At 35.0% G+C, this 20,842-nt stretch overlaps 3 protein-coding genes across 3 annotated transcripts; all 3 read right to left on the bottom strand.

The window, feature by feature from the left end:
• Positions 1–392: 392 nt before the first annotated feature.
• Positions 393–7,661, bottom strand: LOC114740065 (protein NAP1-like; the record flags this gene model as incomplete). Its single annotated transcript, XM_028928184.1, has 15 exons — positions 7,554–7,661; positions 7,047–7,127; positions 6,475–6,914; positions 6,313–6,387; positions 6,042–6,122; positions 4,977–5,057; positions 4,734–4,816; positions 4,570–4,654; positions 3,982–4,107; positions 3,789–3,896; positions 2,418–2,462; positions 2,198–2,340; positions 1,301–1,433; positions 578–688; positions 393–471 (listed from the first exon to the last, which is right to left on the bottom strand). Coding segments are annotated over exons 3-15 (1,561 nt in total), but the record flags the coding sequence as incomplete, so codon positions are not given.
• Positions 7,662–10,705: 3,044 nt separating this feature from the next.
• LOC114740066 (chaperonin 60 subunit alpha 2, chloroplastic) lies at positions 10,706–16,140 on the bottom strand. Its single transcript, XM_028928185.1, has 9 exons — positions 15,933–16,140; positions 15,662–15,836; positions 14,960–15,081; positions 14,661–14,868; positions 14,437–14,582; positions 13,654–13,960; positions 12,825–13,075; positions 12,041–12,241; positions 10,706–11,545 (listed from the first exon to the last, which is right to left on the bottom strand). The coding sequence occupies exons 1-9, from the start codon at positions 15,987–15,989 to the stop codon at positions 11,258–11,260; spliced, it is 1,755 nt and encodes a 584-aa protein (XP_028784018.1). The 5' UTR covers positions 15,990–16,140; the 3' UTR covers positions 10,706–11,257.
• A 1,205-nt stretch (positions 16,141–17,345) lies between these two features.
• Positions 17,346–20,625, bottom strand: LOC114740067 (glycine cleavage system H protein 2, mitochondrial). Its single transcript, XM_028928186.1, has 3 exons — positions 20,532–20,625; positions 18,498–18,757; positions 17,346–17,721 (listed from the first exon to the last, which is right to left on the bottom strand). Exons 1-3 carry the CDS (start codon positions 20,608–20,610, stop codon positions 17,593–17,595), a joined length of 468 nt encoding a protein of 155 aa, XP_028784019.1. The 5' UTR covers positions 20,611–20,625; the 3' UTR covers positions 17,346–17,592.
• Between the last annotated feature and the right edge of the window lie 217 nt (positions 20,626–20,842).

Genomic DNA, 20,842 nt, shown 5'->3' on the forward strand with positions numbered 1-20,842 from the left:
AAATAGTTGGTAATCCTTACATTTTGGATACGTTTTATCCACTAATCTTGCAAAATACGACGGAAGTCACTGCTTGCTAAATGATATGAAATCAATGAGCATAACCAGTTTGATGCTGACTTTTAACCCCGTGATTATGACTGATACAAATAACCAGACAACACTGTTTTAAACTTTAAATCATTAGAATGAAAGCATTTTGCACTAACGGTTATAATAAAAGCCAATAAAAGTTTAAGAAGTCTTAAAGTCAGACGTATGCATTTTTTCTCCATATACTCCTTGAAACAAGTACTTCTACATTCTTGGGCAATAATTGTAGCAATAAAATATCATTTTCATGCTCTTCAGAAGAAATTGGCACACACACATATATATAAACTTAATCCAACCTGCAATATATTTCCGCACTAAGCAACATAGACGGTCCATTCCGTCTAATAGAAATCCAATGGTTGGATCATTTGGGTCCTGTAACCAACCATAAAAGTCAGTCAACAATCATATTAACAGATTCAAACTATATACAGTGCAGAAAATAAATCTCATGTAGTAACAGGCTAGAAAAGATATTTACTATGTCCACTGGAACCACCCGAGAGGTTTTAGACCTTGATGATGCAATTCCAACGTGTTGGAAATACCAGATCACTTCACATTGAGCTAAAGCCAAGGCAGAAAACACCATCTGTGTGAAATATTAAATCATTAGAGAAAACACATCAAATAATTTTAAAAACAGGTGAAAACTACTAAACAAAAGAAACAGCAGGTTAGAGCATAGAGAGCTACCTACAAGTCTCCTAGCAGAGAATAGAGAATAGAGAGCGACCTACAAGTCTCCTAGCAGAGACATTGAGAACAGTGATCCATCCAATTCCATCACAAATCAGAAATATTGCCTTACTTATATGGATACAGAAGTGATTAACATTCACTGGTCAAAGCACTCAACTTTGAGGAAAAGATGTACTTAATTCTATCTTCGATTATGATATTCTTGTGCAAGGATCCTTGGTGAATTTCAAGAACTTTGACATTTTCGTTTCTTTGTTACCTTAAAATCAATAGCATCATTATACTACATAGTAGTATTATCAGAAAATTGCAAAAGAAAGCACAAATATTCTCAATCCAGCACATAAGCAGTGATGCAGTAAATCTAATATATTCAAACACAAGTTTTTAGTCTCTTATAATTGCACTTATATACAAATAAAAACAATATCAAGTTTGCTTCAATTTCAGATACATTTTTGCTTCATACTTAAAAAGTGAAAAAAAAAAAGAGAGAAAATACCTGAATGTTAGGGGCCAATAGACTGGGTTGGTCCGTGAAAAATAATACCATTCTCCCAATCTCTTGTTTCAGTAGTATTCTCCTTTCACGATGTATGGCATCACAAGATAATATCGCTTGATCATGCACTTCACTGAATAATAGTCACTTTTAGTCTTATAATATGCAACAGTAACAGTATTGTTACAAATTTATCAAAGATAAAAGAAAGATGATACATTGTTTGAAGAGAAAAAGCATATTAGAATTGAGAAAGAGGTGCACCAAAATAGACAAAATGAGAAGTCAAGTAAAAGAAACATGCAGGTAGTTAGTAGTCTCAGAGTATTCCAGCTTATCTGGCTGTTACGACTGCCTGATTGCCATTGTAACTTGCTTCCAACAACTCTCACCCTTAACTTTCTTTTTTGAGTTTTTTTCTTCCTTTTTATCTTTAGTTAATGTATTTAAACTAGTCATCTCTTATGTTTTAGGCCCCCCCCCCCCAAAAAAAGTCATCTCTATGCCGATTTTAAGGGATTCCAATGGCAACCTTGCTATCATGATCTCTATACATGTTTCCTCTCAACAAAATTTCTGTGAAAATAACATGGCCAACACCATAAAGAGACTAAAAGAAACCACTCACACCCAGCCCTGTAAAACAGCATGCCACAGCAAAGCATCTTACGCATCCACCATCACAATAAGAGTGCAATGCAGGAACTCCCTATCCTAAACGAAAAACTATAAGCACCAAGAAAATTCTTTGCACTTCCCAAGTCAAAAGATCTTTGCCCTTCCCAAGTCAAAGATTCTTTGCCCCACTGATGCCATTGACCCCCAATTTCAGCTAGGGGCATTTTAAATTTCATAGTTGAAAGATGACAATATTTAAACATGGACTTTGGAACATACCTTATCATTTTCTCCACCTGCTTTGCGACATTATATCCCAGATCTGCCTCCTTTTGTTTTGTGCGCCCAGATTTTGCCATCTTCTTAGATTCTAATATTCGAGGTAGAACATACAACTGGTAATCCTCATGCAGAAGTATGTACTGTGTGTGAACAATTACAGAACCATTAACCACAGCAGGTCAGTGACACCGTAGTGTAGACATTAGATAAAATTTACCTCATCCCTGAAGAGCGTGAGAACCAAATTTTCCTTCAGTACAACCTGGAATTCCATGATAATGAGCAAAACGGATTTAGGAAAGAAACTCAGCATATATGATAGTCAACATATCTAAAATATGAAGTCTTGTTTATTCCACTTTATCAGTAAAAGACTTATACAGATGAGTGTCATGAAAAATTGAAACAAAAGAACATATCATGCTGGGTATCTCTAGTTAGACATGAATTAGGATCAGAGTACCAAAAAAACAAAAAAAAGTCAGGCTGCTGATTTTTTGCCTTGAAAACGGGCAGTAGATGTAAACAATCTCATTCCTAGTATCACTCAAGCACTCATATTAACACGTAGTATGTCACATTTACAACAGACAATAAAACCAAGGCCAGTTGATCCATAAAATTCTTGACAAGCACCGCCTTTTGATGCCACGTCCGTTGAAGAAGCACCCACCTCAAATTTTACGTATTAAGAAATTAAATAAACATTTTGCTTATCCCTTTTACGTAGAGCTCAGAACATCAAGTTGCATGGGCTGCTTGATGGGAGACAAAAGTTGGGTGAATCTCCCATCTCAATAGCTGACTTTTGGCAGAAGGTCCACAATATCCCTTCAGTGACTATCATTAGTCATCTGAGCTAGTGATCAATGGCTTTGTAAAAGGCTACCCGAGATTCTTTGGAGAATTTTGATTTGTGGAAGATCAAGTGAAGTGTTGAAGAGTGTAACCCTTAGGACATTGACTTTTCAATCCAAGGATGGCCAGTCAATAGGAATCAAGATTAACATGGGAAACTGATGGAAATTTGGATGCTTTTATATAGTATATGACACAACAGGACTGGTTACAAATCTCGGACTCAGTGGTAAGCGAATGAAACACCCCAAAATTAACTAATCCCCTTGATACAGCCATGAATGCACCAGGAAAATAACTCAAACCAAAGAAAATAGCTTCAGGTGCACTAGGTCCATAAGAAGCTTAAATCTCACACAGTGTAGTATGAAATACTAGACAAAGTACTTAGCTAAGATGGTTCTCCCCACCTCAGTGGGCAGTTTTTGAGGAAGAATTTCCACCCTGGTTGGGTGCCTAATCATAAATTGACCGGCCCCTCTTTTATATCTTTATCCATAGTCAAACTTGATATAATTAAAGGGACAAATATCTAAACAAATTAAGACTATAAAAGAACATGCTATCCAAAGCTCACAAGTAAGGAAGGTTTCTAGTACAGGTCTCAAGTTCCAATAACTATATCAGTAAAACTTGTAGGCAGACGCATTGAGTACAATCCATATGGTTAGTCTCAATGGAGGCTTGTAATACAAGTAAAAGAATGCAATTACTTAAGCATGAACTGTACCAAGGCAATATCAATGCTTGTGACACGAAGCAGCTCATCAGGGCAGACAAGATAACCAAATAAAACCCATTCTTGATAAGCAGTTACATTGGCCAGATCTTGAGCTCTCTACACAAGGGAGAATTAGCTTAGTAATAGCCAAAAAAATAGTCAATTTGAAGGACTCAAGTTTGACCAGAAAAATTATACTTACCATGGGATGAGCAGAATTTGTGAGTATGTCTGGATACCGAGGATGATATGGACTTAAAAACCCCTCATTCCTAAGTTTCCTTGTATCTGTTGATAGAAATATAATAGGACCCACAGCCTCTAATACCTGGACAAAAAAATATATCCAGAATGTATTCACAAGTTGGTAAATATAGAGTCATCTTCTAGAAGATGGAAAATAATTTTTAATGATTTCACCAAAAAAAAAAATCATCTTGTTTGTATTACACCTAAGATTGTGTCTCATTGCTCAATCTTGTGTCAATAGAAATAATAAAGTCGGTATCATCAGTTTTAAAAGTGCCTTCCAGCTTATTTGTCTTGTCTCTTAATTTCCTTTTCAGCTTCTCCTATCTCTTTTCTCTTGATAGCACAATTACCTATTGTCAGAATATAACAAGCAACCAAAAAAACAGCAAACAGGGAAGCTGACAAGAAGCTGAATCTCATTGCCCAATGTAAATTAGATCATTCAAAGACAAGAAGAAGGTAGCATAACCATCATCTTCATCATATGAACTTGGCAGTTGATAAATAAAATAAAAATATATGAAAGGATGAGAATAACCTCTCCAATACGAGGGCTCACAAAATTTAAGTCCTCCTGTAAGCCTTTCAATGGTGGATCGTAAGAGTCAATAAATTGAACCAAGCTGTAATGCAGTTAAAGAATATATATTAAAATGTAAGAAATGGATATAATTACATAAAACAATAATAATAATAACCTACCCATGATAAAAATCACAATCCCGCTCATTTCTTGACATTGCATGCAGAAGGTTATAGACCTGAAGCAACATCTTCCTTGGTATCTGCTTGAAAGCATTGGTTTGTCAAAATCCAATTTGAAATTAATCACAGAATTAAAAACCAGGAAAAAAAAAAAAGGTTCCACTGCAAAAAAAAAAAAAAAAGTTTCTCATAATTAAAAGAAATGTAAATTAAGGAGCAATCAAACAGGAAACAACTTGCCTTCTCAGAGAATAGGTTAACCCGCGCGAAGGAACAAAAGAGATCCATAAACGCATGTAGTATAAGAGAGTTCTGATGGGGCTGAAAGAAACTGTGCCTAGTTATTTGAGATATGCAGAAAAATAAATAGAAGTAGTACTGTGCTCATAAGTCACAATCATTTCAAATGCTGTGACCTCAAGCGAAAGAATAGACATTTTACTCCAAATTTTCCCCATGCACGAGTGCTTGGTACAAACTTAACATAGAGAACAATCATCAGTAGAAATAACTAGCATTAAATGTTGATTTCCTCTTGCTTCAACTAATAAGCAAGAATTTAATTACACCAAAGCCCTTACGTTGAAGAAAGATAAATGAGTATGCATGAAAAGATATATACATATAAGCACCTTTTGTATATGATAAAGAACCCGCAGTTTGATCAACAGCCTTTGTATCATCATATATCATGTCCTTCACTTATTTGTAAGACAATGGAATAACCATTCTGAGATTCAAAACATGTGTGGGACTTGAACGGGCAAGTTACATTAAAGATACGGACAATATGGTGAAGAAACTAAATGATACACAAACAATCAAACAAATGGAAGAAGGTATCTAAGAGCTGATAGAAATGTTTGGGATGTTATGAGGAATAATTCAAAGAAAGGAGCAAACACAATCTTGAGTTTTCTCTATTCTTCCTTTTGTTTTCATTTGTTGCATTTTGTGATTAGAAAATTTGTCATTACTATTTTACTACATCTATGCACAATGTATCTGTTAACGATGTAAATCATTTCACTACAATGAACAGCTCCAGTAGAGCTGGTTACAGAATGACAGGCAGCTGGTTAGTTCACTCTGCTCTATTTCGTATCTGATATGGCTTGTGACAAAGATGTTGGACAGAAAACGCATAAATTCCTTATATCATAACTTATACACTTTATGGCATTTCATATGAAGCTTTATATATAAACTGACATCAACCATTGCATCATCAAATAGAAAACACCCTCAAATTGTTAAATATGAGTTAATTTAAAATGCTAAGAAAGAAATAAGATACAGACTCACCAATAACGTGATCACTGTGCTGCTTAGATCCAATATAAGTCGGAGAGCTTGTTCACGAAACACCATTAAGTCCAGAAGTAGCTGATACACATAAGAATCTTTGTCAGGTGACAGCATGAAACATAAAATTAAATTGAAAATTTTAAGGCGTGGATAATATGGCAACCCAAACAATCTACAAGTTCAAGCAGAGAAAAAATTAAACCCACGGAGGGAAAGTATTCTCTCTGGGGAAAAAAAATCAGTAAATAAAAGTAACAAAAGAGCTCACCTGCACCCATTGTTCAAGGCTTTGTAAATGAAGTTCCGCATGATCTTGCATTGAATCCCAAGTTTGCTTATCTATCTGCATTCACTCCTCAGATGATGAAATTCATGATGGCCTAAATTAATTGAAAACAAAATTGAAAATATATTAAACATCATTTCTTACTCGTTCAAGTTGCAATTTGCTGAAGTGTTCTGGAAATTTCTTAGAACACACACATATTCTAGGATGGTTGGGGAATACTCCAGCTTTCCAAAATCCTTCCGAAAATACATGATTGATGGGATCTGGATAATCTAAAATCTGATTTAACCTATACATTTTAGCCATAAGTCCTTCAGCAACTTCAGTGAGTTGGACTACCCACTGCATGTTCAAACCCCTATGGTATTGGGATCCCGCAGTGCTATGAGCCTGCCCATCACTGAAGAAGCTCCTTGAACTGCCAGAAGATAGTGGAGATGCCATTTCCGCACCAAGGTAGTCTGTCCATCTAGATGGGCCCTCTCTTGATCTTACAGCAGTCGGTGACAGTGATGAATCGTGGTTTGATGAGTGGTGTCTTGATTTAGCCATTGACTAATCAATCAGTCTACTAAAATCTCCTGCACGCCAAGCGGCTGAGGAATCAATTTGTGTACAATCACACCAACTGATCTCCAAAGCTTCTCTATAACAACTTTATTATTTTGAAGTCCAAGTTCAATTTGGTTGAAAAAAACCTTCCTAAAACAAACCTCGATTTTTTTACTTTTTGCCCCTTGAGACGCGAATAAATAACTCCTTCCTGCTTTATTATCTTCGAAGTTCACTGGAAACTCCACAATTTTCAATGAAGAATACCGGGAAAAACAAACAATACTTAGCACGAACCAAATTAAAGAGTTCTAGGCAACAATTATCAAGCAAAGCCCTCTGTAAAAGGCAGATAGAACTAAACCCGATTCTATTTTCCTTCCCCTCTCTTCTTTTCCTCTAACAACAGTGAACAGCAGCAGAAAACCCAACAGAACAGAAAATCCAGATTTTGCCAAATTAGAATAAGAAAATCAACAGAAATGAGACAAATGCCAAGCAAAAAAACCGAGCACCACAGCTCCCACCAAATACTGGTGCGCAAAACATAAGACACAGCCTCAATGGAACCAAAAATTCTGCCCCCAATAAAGTAACTTCCCTTTCCCCACAATTTCCCGAAAACTCAGAGTGTAAGATGGAAAAGGAGAGCAAGAGTTAGTGCTCACACTGCCAAAAAGAACTCAGTGTTGAATGAGAGAGCGCGTGGACACTACAAGAGTGCATTACACCATGGACGCAGAGCTTCCCAGATCTGAGAGAGGATGCTCCTTCGACTGGGAGAGAGGGGGTAGTTAGTCTGGAGCAAGTGCAGGAGCTGGATTTTCCTTACAGGAATTTTTTTGCAGACTTTAGTTTTAAAAAATGTACAAACGATTAAAAAAACACAAATCAATAAAATTTACAGATCAGACTCAGCCGTTTTCCCTCTCTCTCTTTCTCTTCCTTTCTTTGTTTGAGGTGGCTATTTTGGGAACGACGGACGCGACGTGCGCGCACTGAGCCTTCTCGCTTTCTTATAGATACGTCCCAGCTAATTTTGTCAGAAATGTTTGTTTCAACTAATTGAAGAATCTTGTTTGGCCCCCAAAAAAAAAAAAAACTAATTGAAGAGTCTTTTTTTCCACACAAAAATTACTTTTATCAGTTTTCACAACGTTAACTGAATTATTAATATTGATATAGCCATTTGTAACGTTTTCGCTTTGTTAATGTCCAATATATGCATGCAGTTTATAAAACTTCCTGTATAAAATATTCCCTCCAATGGCTAACTGGGCAAGTAATCTGTAGAGATAATAAAATTTAGTTAAATTAGTTATCTCTGTTATCATAAAATCTTTTGAACTAATTTGGATAAATTAATAAAACTAGTTAAATAAGCTATTTGTTAAGAATATATGTTGGTTTTTTTTAAAAATATCTTCTTAAATCATTTGCATTAAAACAATTTATTTATATAAAAAAAAATTTCACATGTGCAATCAGTAGAAGCAATTTGAAAAAAAATAAATTAATGTCTTATATTTAGAATTAAATCTAACTCTCAACTAGTTTTGATATTAGGATCTTGAGGTAATATTTGTTAAAAATATGTTAATTTTCTTAAAATATCCTCTTTAATATTTTGTAGTGGAATTAATCCTTCATAGAAACTTATGTAGAGTTTAAAAAATTATAAATTATCGTCAAAATAAACTTTCTAATTAACTCTTACGTTTAATGTCAAAATATATTACTATTGCCAATGAGCATGATGGCTATAAAAGAAAGAGAGAGAAAATAATCACCATGATTTGGTATTTTACAGTACTAGGTGTACATACACATATCCTAGGATTGTATCTTAAACAAATACAAGGAGAGTCTCGTTATTCTTTTGGCGGTTAGATGCAGCAAATGTGTAATACTCCTCCTATCTTAAATATAAGACTCCTTTTATAATGTAAATTATATTATAAAAAAAGTCTTATATTTAAAACCAGAAGTGTAATTACTAATTAATTGGTACAAGAAAGAAAAAGATGGCAAGGTGAAGTGGGTGGTGGGGACCATTATTAATTATGAAATGTTAATAAAAGTAATATAATTATGGAACATTAGCTAATTAATTAATATACTTAGTCTAGTACTCTATAGTGTGATAGGTGGTTCATGTTATTATTTAACTTTTGAAACCCACCCTCAGAGCTGCGTATCTTACAAGCATTTCTCTCACTTGGTGGCCAGCATACTTATTCCTTACATCAAGCCACCATCATTTCATTTCTTCTTCTTCTTTTCATTTTCCTTCTTTTTTTAAATTTCAATCCATAATTATCAATCAAGAAATAATCACTTCCTTTTCCACTGTACTGGATTGTTAACCCAGAAGTTGAAAAAAAGCTATTTGTGTGGAAATCTGGGGGAAAAAAGCATGCACGTGTTTTGAATAACAACAAGGCCTTCCAAGACTCTAGGTTAGGAAAGCAAGACTAAGGATTAGTTTGGTTTATACTACCTCCGGTTCTAATTATAAGAGCTGTTGACTAATTTGAAGAGATTAAAAAAACAAGTTAAATTAGTTATTTGTAATAAATAGGTGTTGTCTTTCTTAAAATATCCTTATTAATCAAGTGTGTTGGTTAGAACTATCATTATTAGAATGACTATCTTAAGAAAAAATACATAAATATTAGAAATAAAATTGATTGAGGTCTTATATTTAGGACTAAAATAAAGATTAAATAAGGTCTTATATTAAGGACCGGAGATAGTACACACATATATACAGTGATGGGTCACTATCTCAACCAAAAGGTAAGGGTGATTATAAAGATACAAATTAAGAACAAAAAAGGGGTTTAGATTCTGAACCACACAGAGATTATCATTATCATAATCTTGCTCGGGTTAGTGCACCTTACCACACACATTAACAACCTCAGTCAGCATTCATTGGTAGTTGTTCAGATTCTTATCTCTATTCTTTATTTAACCTACTACAAACTTTATTAAAATATAATTATATGGTATTATATATAAAAAAATTATAATCAAAGGAATTATTTTAAGGTGAATGAGGAGTAAGATATGAGAATGAGATGGTGATTAGAATTCAAATTTTCATGCAGTCTTTTTATATGAAAAAAAATATATAATCTTAAATCGATGTGTAATGGTTTGAGAGGGTTTGTTTTTTCCTTTCAGCCTTTCAGGTAATGACTAAAACTTAGGAAGAAGTTAGATGAGTTATCTAAATTTGAAGAAAAGTGTTTCTGCAAAACCAAGATTAAAATCTTTTTCTGCTTGTGTCAGAATATGTCAATTTTATAAACTAAGTCAAGGCCTATTGACAGATTCAAGGAGTGTCTGATTCGTTACTCCAAAGCCATAAGCCTTTCATCTCTATTCTTTACTCTTCTCACAACATCTTCACTGTCTGCAATTAATGTCTACTTGTGAGACTGAAATATGAGAAAGTGGTCCTTTAAAGATCTTAATGAAACTGAAAGGACTAGATAAATATAGTAACTTTCAATCCATTATATTGTTCAATGCTGCAACCTGAAAGGACCACAAAAATTTTACCAAAAGAAAAAAAAATGATCCTGTTCGGCTATGGAGAAGTTTGGTAACAAAAGAATGTAGAATAGGAGAAAACAAATGTTTGTTTGGCATATTGTAATTGGAAACAAATTTGTTTTTTCTTAACATCATGTTCATTTTTATTCAATGATTTTATTATATTTTATTTTTAAAATAGGATAATTATTTTCAATCCACATTATTTTCTCTTGATTTCATTCTGTGGATCAAAGAATACCTGAATAACTCTCACAAGCACCAAATCCAAAATCTAAGTTCAATATTTACCATCTGGTAATACACAGTCAATAAACAATCATTTCATAATTTATGGAGAAAACTTAAATATATATTCCCCCAAAAAAAAAATCTCTTGAGGAAAAAGAACAGCACTAAATTGCCGTTGTCAAGTTCTTCAAGCCATTTCACCAGGTATGGGTTTCACAACAATTTAAATAAATTTCTTTTAAGTAGCAGCTACTAAGTTTCCTAATTAAAATTTTATAAAATGTGGGTATCTTTCAACAGATCATCGCATGACCATCTCTCCAAATGAGGGTTGTGTCAAGTGTCATGCTTCTATTGAAGAATCTGATAGCAAACACTTATAGCTTCAGACTCTTCCTTTCATCATGAAGTATGGAAGAATCAGCAACCTCTGGCTCTCCATTATTGCAAAAACCAACCTCATTGCTTCATGAGGATGAAGTATGAACCAAGACAAGGGGCATTCTCAAGATTTGAACTTCGAATCCGGCAAGGGCAATACATATACAAAGAAGACTTTGCTTTGTCTTGTTCTTCTTCAAGGGGTTATCCCAGGGACTAGGGGCACAGGCGGTTTGGGTGTCTTTGTTTTGTCCACCATTACAGCTTGAGTTGTTAGAATCACACCAGCAACTGAAACTGCAATTTGAAGAGCGCATCTTGTGACTCGACAAGGATCTGCTATTCCGGCGTTTAAAAGATCTTCGTATTCACCTGCCATTGCATTATAACCTGTTCGCCAATCACAAGTTCTTGTCTTCTGGACAACAATGTCTCCATCGGCTCCAGCATTAGTAGCAATTGATTTCGCAGGTTCAACAAGTGACTGCAATTTGACATAAGCAACTTGTTACGTAAAACAAAATGCATTTGTCACCAGTTCAAGAGGGAATGCAATTTTTCACAGAATTGATCCTTATCATGGAAGAGATAGAGAAAAAGATGGGTGAAAAGAAAAAAGAAATCACCATGTTTATTTGAAATTAAGCACGAAAGGTGAAATAATTTGCCAACAATAATTTCTGAAAGAACAAATGGTCAAATTAGGTCGGAAATGCAAGAGCCCCATGCCCTAAAGTTTTCCTAGAATCTAGGTAGAGCATCGCTGCAATGTCTTTTCAGCAATGGCAATGTTGTGTTTCTAAGATAATGCATTTCAAAACTGTACTAGATTTCTGCAACCCCCTTTCTTAGATTGAAAAAAGTCATACTTTATATGGAAATCAGTTCAGAAAAATTTTATTGAGTATGTTCATGAAAGAGGAGATTTACATAAGAAAGATAGAATAGAAAGTAAGAAGAGACTAAAGCAGGACCATACCTTAGCAACAATATCAGCACCAATTTGCTCATCAAGATCTTCCATAGAGTTTTTTATTGTTGGTATCAGTTCTGCCAAGTGAACATAAGCAGCTCCACCACCAGGGACAATCCCCTCAGCTATGGCAGCAAATGTTGCATTCTTTGCATCCTCAATTCTAAGTTTTCGATCTTCAAGTTCCACCTCAGTGTGTGCACCTACCTACATGACAAGGCACATCATGATCAAAATCTAAAGGTTTCCAAAGGCAAAGGGCAAGATCATGCTAACAGCATTTGGCAACGGAGATGGTAATATTCAATTTGACTTGTGCCAAATAGTCTCTTATTAGATAAAAGAAGAAAATTTATATTAGAGAAGAGAAAGATAATGCAGACAGCAAACGTCAATAACATTGGATAACTTGGATAGGATTGTGTTTTTGGCTTCAATTTAATGGTTTACTCGGAAGTAGCAGCTTCGTTTTTTAGTTGAGCCACTTTGGCTTGCTATGTTCTTTTCCTCTACTTCTCAAGAGGAATCACACGAGGAATAGTGATCATGGCTAAGAGGAACCAAGAATTCAAATTATCCAGCTAACTGAGTTCACTTGGCCACATTGATCATTCCCTACTTCCAGTTACAAGACGGTGGCAATACATGGAGCATACCCAATTAGGAATATTTAACATCATAAAGTTATGGCAATTAAATAAACCAGGGACAATTAAAGCTATACTAGCAAAATATGGCCTTAGGTCATCATTACACAAGCAATCCCTTGCATCTTTATCACTCTGCATACCTTAATAACAGCTATGCCTCCAGAGAGCTTTGCAGCTCTCTCCGCGAGCTTTCTTGACAGGTATGCATTGTCTGTTTCATTAAGATCCTTCTTAATCTGTAAAACTCTAGCCTGAATTTCTGCTTTCATGATAGGATCAGCAATAATAGTTGTTGTATTACTTGTTACTGTCACTTTCTGTGCAATGCCAAGCTGATCTGATGTTGCACCTTCAAGTGACAGACCCAATTCTCCAGAAAGAAAATCAGCACCTGCGATCTTAGCATGATGTAAGACAAGTCTTGACTTCAGTGCTGATAAAATAAAACTGGTTTTAAAAACATTTTAGTGGCTTGACCAGATTTGCAAGATTTTTCAAAACTGACTGTAGCAATACTTAGCTATTCAGAATCTAAACAAATCAAGAAATGCAAAAGTCAAATCCTGGGACACAAATGCTTCAAAAGATCGCCGTTGGCATTCCAAAAGGAAAAAAGTTATACTACAATTTAGCCTAATTTTAAAATCTTTCCACTAAAACATTTTCCATTAACCTCTTATGTGTTTTTGTTAAGGCAGTTTAACAAAAGAATTTCAAATCAGACTAAAATGCGTCTTCAAAAATGGAGGAAAACCATGTACAGTGTTAAACAAAATTTAGAAGAGGTCTGAATAATTTGCTTAACCAATTATGAGCCCTTCATAACAACTTAAGCTATGGGGAAGAAAAAGATTCTTGGCCATGACAAACCAAGCAAATAATTGCCGTGTAGGTTAAAACCTGCAACAAGAAGTTGGCATAGATTCACATTAATCAAGCAGTATGTTATCAGATGCTCTAGAACCGCACCTGTCATCAGTGCGATATCTTGTAACAAAGCTTTCTTCCCATCTCCAAATCCTGGACATTTGACGACTGCAACTCTTAGTAATCCCTGCAGTTTGTTTACCACCAATGTTTCCAATACTTGTTTTGTGATGTCCTCTGCAATAATCAGAAGTGGGGCACTCAGTTGCATAGCCTTTTCCAGCAATGGAATAATTTCTTTGACAGTTGAAATCCTCTGATCAGTTACCAAGACTTTTGCACGGTCAAACTCCACAATACCCTTCTCCTGGCTTGTAATGAAGCGAGGAGACATGTAACCCTTGTCAAACTGCAAAGAAAGAACTAACAACATCAATTTAAAGCACAAAAACAACAATCATTCAGATCACCACAAAGCTTACTTCTATGCCTTGCCACCTTGATGGGGAGGGGGGGCACATAAGCAAAAAACTTACATGGCATATTCAAAGATTTTACCCAATTCAAGAAAACATTCCTTACGTTTTTGGTCCAAACAAATTTCAACTGTGAGATAGAAGCAAAAGAACAGAAGCTCAAGTTGCTAAATTCTAATGATAATATGCAAAAAGGGACAATAGGATATTATATGCTAAAATAACTTTAAGATCTTCATGGGTGAGGAATGGGAGCTTAGGATATGGCCTAGCATATGGCAGTATAGAGAATATGTTAAGCAAGGAGAGAAGGGCTATGTGAACATGGGAAAGACAGAGGCAGACGATAATATTTGAACCCAAATCCTAAGCAGAATCTTAGAAAGCATATAAACTAGGGTTTCAATACCTTCATCCCTTCTTCAATTATCACAAAAGTTTCAGATGACAGGGATGACTCAATAGAAATCACTCCGTCAGAACCAATCTTCTCTATAGCTTCGGCGATCAAGTTACCAATGTCCTCATCATTTCCTGCAGAAATTGAAGCCACAGCTGCCAAAAAGAAAAAAAAAGAAATTTCAATACTTCATTATGGGGCAATCTTATCACTTTAATCAAACTCAGATGTACCTTTAACATGATCCTTTCCTTCCACAGGCACACTTCTCTCCTTCAAAAACTTAATCAGACTTTTTATAGTCTTTTCCATCCCCTTTTTCAATGAAATGGGGTTAGCGCCAAATGCAACTGCTAATAGTCCAGATTTAATCATAGCTCGAGCCAAAATAATTGCAGTGCTAGTGCCATCTCCAGCCAAATCATTCATTTTACTAGCAACCTACAAGCAAGATAATTAAATGTATAGTTAACATCTCCAGCCAAATCATTCATCAGTATGAACTAAGGTAAACCTAACGATTATGATCAACCTCTTGAATTAGCATGGCACCTGCATTCTCTATTGCGTCCGAAAGCTCTATGGACCGAGCAATTGTAACACCATCATTAATTACTTTCAGATTCCCAGATTCAGAAAGAATCACATTCCGTCCTACATGATTGAGTAAAACTCGTTAAAAATGATTCAGTTGCATGAACACTCATTTAAAAATGAATCAAAATCAGGCAAGAGACCTTATGCCTCTTTTAAGTATTGTGACACCTACTATTATTTGTTTCTGAATAATGGATTCCAGAAAATCTAATCAAGTTAGTCCTTTATGGTAGCTTTCTGCACCACTAAAAATTGAACCAAATTTGCCCAACTCCCACCCCAAAAGAGGGATGGGCTGCATATGCATCCAGCACTGTTGAAACGATATAACTGACGCGAGTAAAACAAAATCACAGCACTTAAATCACAACAAGAGCACCCGGGACTGTTCATAATTGCTATAAAATCTATCAGATAATGAAATTCAAGGATAAAGCAATATTACAAATATTACGAATGCCCCTCTGTAGAACTGTACAAATGAGTACCAACAGCTAGTAAAACATTTTCAACTTCATAAGCCTTTCATTTCTTTCTTCCATTCGTGAAAAAGGAAGAGTACCACGTGAAATCACAAATTTAAAGTAATCAATAAAAATTTCAAAAACAGGAGCACGTCTTAGGTATAAACACACACCTCTGGGTCCTACAGTGAGAGACACAGCGTCGGCAAGCTTATCAATCCCTGATTGTAGAGCCTCTCTGCACTCTTTATCGAAAGATATCTTTTTGGGGCCTGCCCTGACCACAAAGCCCTTAACAATGCATGGTTTTATAGAAACGCCATATGCCCTTTGCTTCCAAAAACAAGGCTGCGACAATATCAAATGATGGATGTCATGATAGACAGACATAAAGGCAGGGCACACCTCACGCAAGAACTAAAAGCAAGCCAGAGAGATACTTACAGCAAAGAAGACCTTCTGAGGGGAAAACAGAGAGGATGTAGAAAATGAGAAAGACATTGTTACAGTTTTTATTGAGTTGATAGAGTTACTTGAGCTTGGATTCTCATGGAAGTCTGACTTTTGTCACACAGGGTAGTGAAGTTTTCTTCCTTCCCTCGTACCCGGTCTGTCAGAACACACTTCCCACTTCCAGCGCAATCTCAAAGCTCCTTCCGCCAGCCGACGACTTTAAAGTTAAAATTAAAATTAAAAAATAAGCAAGCTATAATGTTGATATTCATCTCATACTTTTGCATAGGTTCGGCTTCAATGATCTCCCGCAATATGAATGACAAATAGGATTTAGGATCATCATAGCCCTTATAAGCTCGGTCCATTAGGACTTGGGGGGAGTCTGGCATGTGTTTTTCCCTTTTTTAATATTAAATAAATTTAATTTCTTAAAAATATAACATTAAAATTCTTGGTATGAGTTTGTAGTGTAATTTTATAATGTTAGAGTAATGTTTTTGAAAAATAAAGTTTATTTATTTTTTGTCATTATATTTTTTAATTTTATACATCATGACAAAAATTTAAATTTGAATCGTTAGATTTTAGAATATTTTGCATTGAGTTGTATTTTTATTTATCTTTTAAAGAGATGTAATATGGAATTTTAATATTATAGTTTATATTTTGTGTTTTTTATATGTTGTGTTTGCATTTACTAATTTTGTATTTTAAAAAAGATATTAAAAACAAGAAAGCGCATGCTTATGGGCCTGACTCTGAGCATGGATAATATGGGCTTAGCCCATCAGGATCGGATCAGCTCATTTCCCAACTCTGGAAAATGGATCGCACTAAATAACTTAATACTCCTGTATTAATATAAAATCTAATTAAAGTTAATTTTGATCTTAAATTAATATCTATTTCTCATATTTATCAATTTTCTCTAAATCATCCCTGTGAATACTACCTCAAACATATTAAATAGAAAAGAAAGGAGGATATTAAAATATTTATTGTATTTTAGAGAAAAAAATTATATTTTTTATAATTAACTAATTTACTTAACTTTCTTAATCTAATCAAATTAGTTAAATAGATTTTATATTAAAGATCGGATAAATATATTCTTATGAGTACTTTTGGGGGCAAAATAATTACCCTTCAAACTCTGAAAAAATGTCTCATATTAAAATATAGGATTTTCCAAAGCTCCCCAATATTTGAAAAGCTGATATATAATAAAATATAAACTAGAATCACTTCTTCGAGGGTTTGAATTCTCTCAATCGACGCCCAATATCTCGAGGCATTTCGTCTGCATGAATACTGAATAGCAGCCATTCACGATAAAGTAACCTAAAAACCTGTCCCAAAAAAAAAAAAAAAACTACTAAAAATCGGTATGCCACTTCAGCATTTGGTAATACGTATTTTCTTTTTTAATTGGTGATCAGATTTCCCAAACTGTCAATTGGAATGTTCGGAGAAAAAGTGAAAATTATTATTCCACCGAATTTGAAGCTCTCAAGAAACCAAAAAAAAAAGAGCAAGTAAAAACACATAGGGAAAAGGAGGGGAAAAAGAAGCGATATTGAGGATTCGCAGATTAACACGTTCTACTTTCTTGGATGCGCAGTCCTGAAAGATCCTTAGAAGACTATCATCAATGCTTGGAATCTTCTTCTTCACAGAACTTGGAGTACTGATCTGAATCCATCAGCTTGTTGAGTTCACCATTGTCACTCATTTCAACTTTAATTATCCATCCGTTTTCGTAAGGGCTTGAGTTGACCTTAAAAAACAAAGAAAAGTAAGACCAAGAAAAACACTAGGGGTTGAGAATAAATTCATCGCCATATCTTTCGGAAACAGGCATATTGTGCGATTCACAGTAGTAACACAGAATTGGTTTTCTCTTTCTGTCTGAGAAATTGAGTCAATTCCTCTATAAATTTGAATCAATGGTTTGCAGTAACAAATTCAGATAAGCGAAGAGGATTTCAAACATATTTGAAACTAGAATAAATACCATCACCTCGTCACAAGGACTTTGGAATCTATACACGCTCCTTTAGTTTCAATTTATAAATACTAGAACGTCTTTTGGAATATATACATATATATATATATAGAACCTTCCACTAAAACCTCTTTTAGCTTTAGAGTATTCCACCAGCTTATCTTATTTTAAGCTTCTTTATGCATTAAAATGGCCCTTTGCAGAATTGTCTCGCTGCGTTAAATCCTACTTGGAATTTGAAGGAGAAGAAAATGTGACGCATTAGATATAAACACCCAGCAACTAATTGATTATGTTTTGATTGAAAAAAGAGTGCATGCATTAGGTTCTCATGAGAAAACCCGACAACAAACGTCTTTTTAAAAACCAAAACTTGGTTTTGCTATACTAATTATGTTAGCGAATGGGAAGTTTTTGTATAAAAAGAAACAACTCAGTGCAGCTTGTAAAAAGTTCATTGAAGTGAATGTAATCTGCTTTTAATTAATCATCTAAGAAATAGAAATTCTGTTTTTCAATTAAATATTTAATAAGGTAAAGAGACTAACCAGAGCAGGAGAGCTTTCCAGCTTCTCATTAATTTCGACGACTTTTCCTGAAACAGGAGAATTAACATCACTAGTAGCCTTAACACTTTCAACTGCCCCAAAACTTTGTCCTTGGGTTACAGATGCTCCCACTTCTGGTAGTTCAACATAAACAACATCACCCAAATGATCTTGGGCATGATCAGTTATGCCAACAGTTGCAGAATGTCCATCAACCTTTACCCACTCATGGGAATCAAGATACTTCAAATCTTTCAGAACTGCACGAATAACAAAAGAGATGGTAAGCACAAGAAGCTGATAGGTCTTTCACTAAAGAGAATGATAGACTTTATTCTCTGTCCCCAACATTGTCATTTTTGCTCCCCCTTTCTCTGTGCCTATATGGCTCTTCTTTCAAAAGCTTAGCTTATCAACGTTCTGCCCAGTCAATCCAGAGTAGACATCTCAAGTAGTAAGAGAGATAATATCTCTGCATGTCAATTTAGATTTGATTCCTTTGGAGCGGAGAGTAATATCCTGAATGTAATATAGAAAGAAAAAAACCTTCCCCAAGAAGGGTACTCATGTGATAAACTGCCCTTTTGTTGGAGGGAGGAAGGGATCATAAATTATAAATTAATTAAACAAAAACAGAAGGTATTACAACCCAGCAATTATAGAAGATTTACATGTGATGGGACAACCAGAGTATTCAAAGTAAAAGGAAGAGATCATAGCACCGGAAAGAAATGCATCACCTAAATCAGTAGAAATCATATAAATCCCACCTCCCCGAGATGACAGAAATGAATAAATAAATAAGAGAACATCCAAACTCTTCCTTTCATAAGACCAATGGAAAGCATATTCAATAGAAAGGTAGATTATCTCAATTCTTTAATAGTCCATTATCTGGCAAGGCAGTGTAACCATTGGGCTTCGATGAAATACATTTCATGATAGAATATATTCCATCTAAATATAGATTTTATTGAAATACAAGTTAGCATTTTGTGTTTTGAAAATAGGAAGGAAAAAAAAAGAGAGAAATAATAGACAGGAGGATAAGATAGCCTCCAAACAGAGAAGAAAGCAAATTAGGAAAATAACAAATTATGAACTACAAGAGAAAAAAGTCACAAGGCGCAGATGCTAATTCTGACAGTTTGCCAAGCCTAAAATTAACAGTGATACCTGCATAAATGTAGTATCACAACCAGCCTTTATTTTGGTGTTTTAACATTTAGTTTCTTGTGTCACTATCCTTTTTGTCCTCAACTCGTCACTCTCTTCCCTCTATCACAATCAATACAAGCTATACATAAACAAGACCCACCATGTGCAGCCACAAGCCCACAACCCATTGACTACCGTTTGTACTCATTGTAAATTACAGAATACGCATTTCGGCCAAAAAAAGAAAATAAAGCACTACCAACAACACCGCTAAATTCCGTCTTTAGATTTTTTTTTTTTTTTAATCAAGTACCTCAATAATACTACAGCTTAACACCGGCAGAATAAAATTTTTCGCAAGTTATGGTTTAATGGTAAACTAATAATTAAACCTAAGATTGGAATTGCTAATGCTGGTGAACTTTCTTAGTCCCACCAGCAATTCTCTATTATTGTTCCCCAGTAAGTTCCCAAGATCAGAGAACATTAAAAAACGACAAAACATGACTGAATAAAGTTCGAACAGTTGCTATCGCAGTCAAGAAAGTCCACCTGCGCGTGAATCTGACCCAGATCGCTATTCAGGGATGAAACGCAGCACAAGTGGTGAGTGTCATAAAAAATCACAATGAGAAACGGAGGCAGGAGAACACACCGATCATATAACCTCCCAAAATTTACAGTGATGATCAGAGGGTACGCATCGGTGCGTGCTTATGAATGTTAAATAGCAAGAAGCATAGATCAAGCAGATTTAGTAACACATGGATCAAGATCAATAATCGAAGCATGCACAAATACTTTACAAGTGATCAATGAAAACAAATGAAGATGAAGTGAGGGAGGCAGATGGAAGGAAGAAAAAGGATAAGTTACCAGTAGCGAAGCCTCTGTGACAGACAGAGACTCTGAGGTAGGAAGCAGCTCTTGAAGCCCACTGAAGTCGGGAAGCCATTTCGCTCTGCCAAGTGAAAGTCTGAAACTGTACTCTCGTCACAAGCGCCTTGTCGAAAATTGTAGGGTTGGTGAAAAATAAACCAGTTTTTTCCTTCTTTTTTTTTTTTTTTGGGGGAGTGGTGTTCGGTGAGGGCCAACCTCTGCCTCCTGTTTTTTTTTTTTTGGCTCCCACAGAAAAACTTCAAAACTTGCAAAAAAGTATTATGATATGGATAACAATAATAATTAAA

This window comes from Neltuma alba, unplaced genomic scaffold (assembly GCF_004799145.2).
Source record: "Neltuma alba isolate B1F8T4 unplaced genomic scaffold, ASM479914v2 tig00003040_pilon, whole genome shotgun sequence".
NCBI classification, from domain to species: Eukaryota; Viridiplantae; Streptophyta; class Magnoliopsida; order Fabales; family Fabaceae; genus Neltuma; species Neltuma alba.

Coding starts and splice junctions, on each gene's coding strand:
- LOC114740066 (XM_028928185.1), bottom strand. CDS start 15,989: ATGTCTTTCTCATTTTCTACATCCTCTCTGTTTTCCCCTCAGAAGGTC. Junction 15,837..15,932: donor CTCAGAAGGTCTTCTTTGCT/GTAAGTATCTCT, acceptor ATATTGTCGCAG/CCTTGTTTTTGGAAGCAAAG. Junction 11,546..12,040: donor GTGCTGATATTGTTGCTAAG/GTATGGTCCTGC, acceptor GTCAAATTGCAG/TCACTTGTTGAACCTGCGAA.
- LOC114740067 (XM_028928186.1), bottom strand. CDS start 20,610: ATGGCTTCCCGACTTCAGTGGGCTTCAAGAGCTGCTTCCTACCTCAGA. Junction 18,758..20,531: donor TCACAGAGGCTTCGCTACTG/GTAACTTATCCT, acceptor TTATTCGTGCAG/TTCTGAAAGATTTGAAGTAT. Junction 17,722..18,497: donor TGGAAAGCTCTCCTGCTCTG/GTTAGTCTCTTT, acceptor TTGTTTTTTAAG/GTCAACTCAAGCCCTTACGA.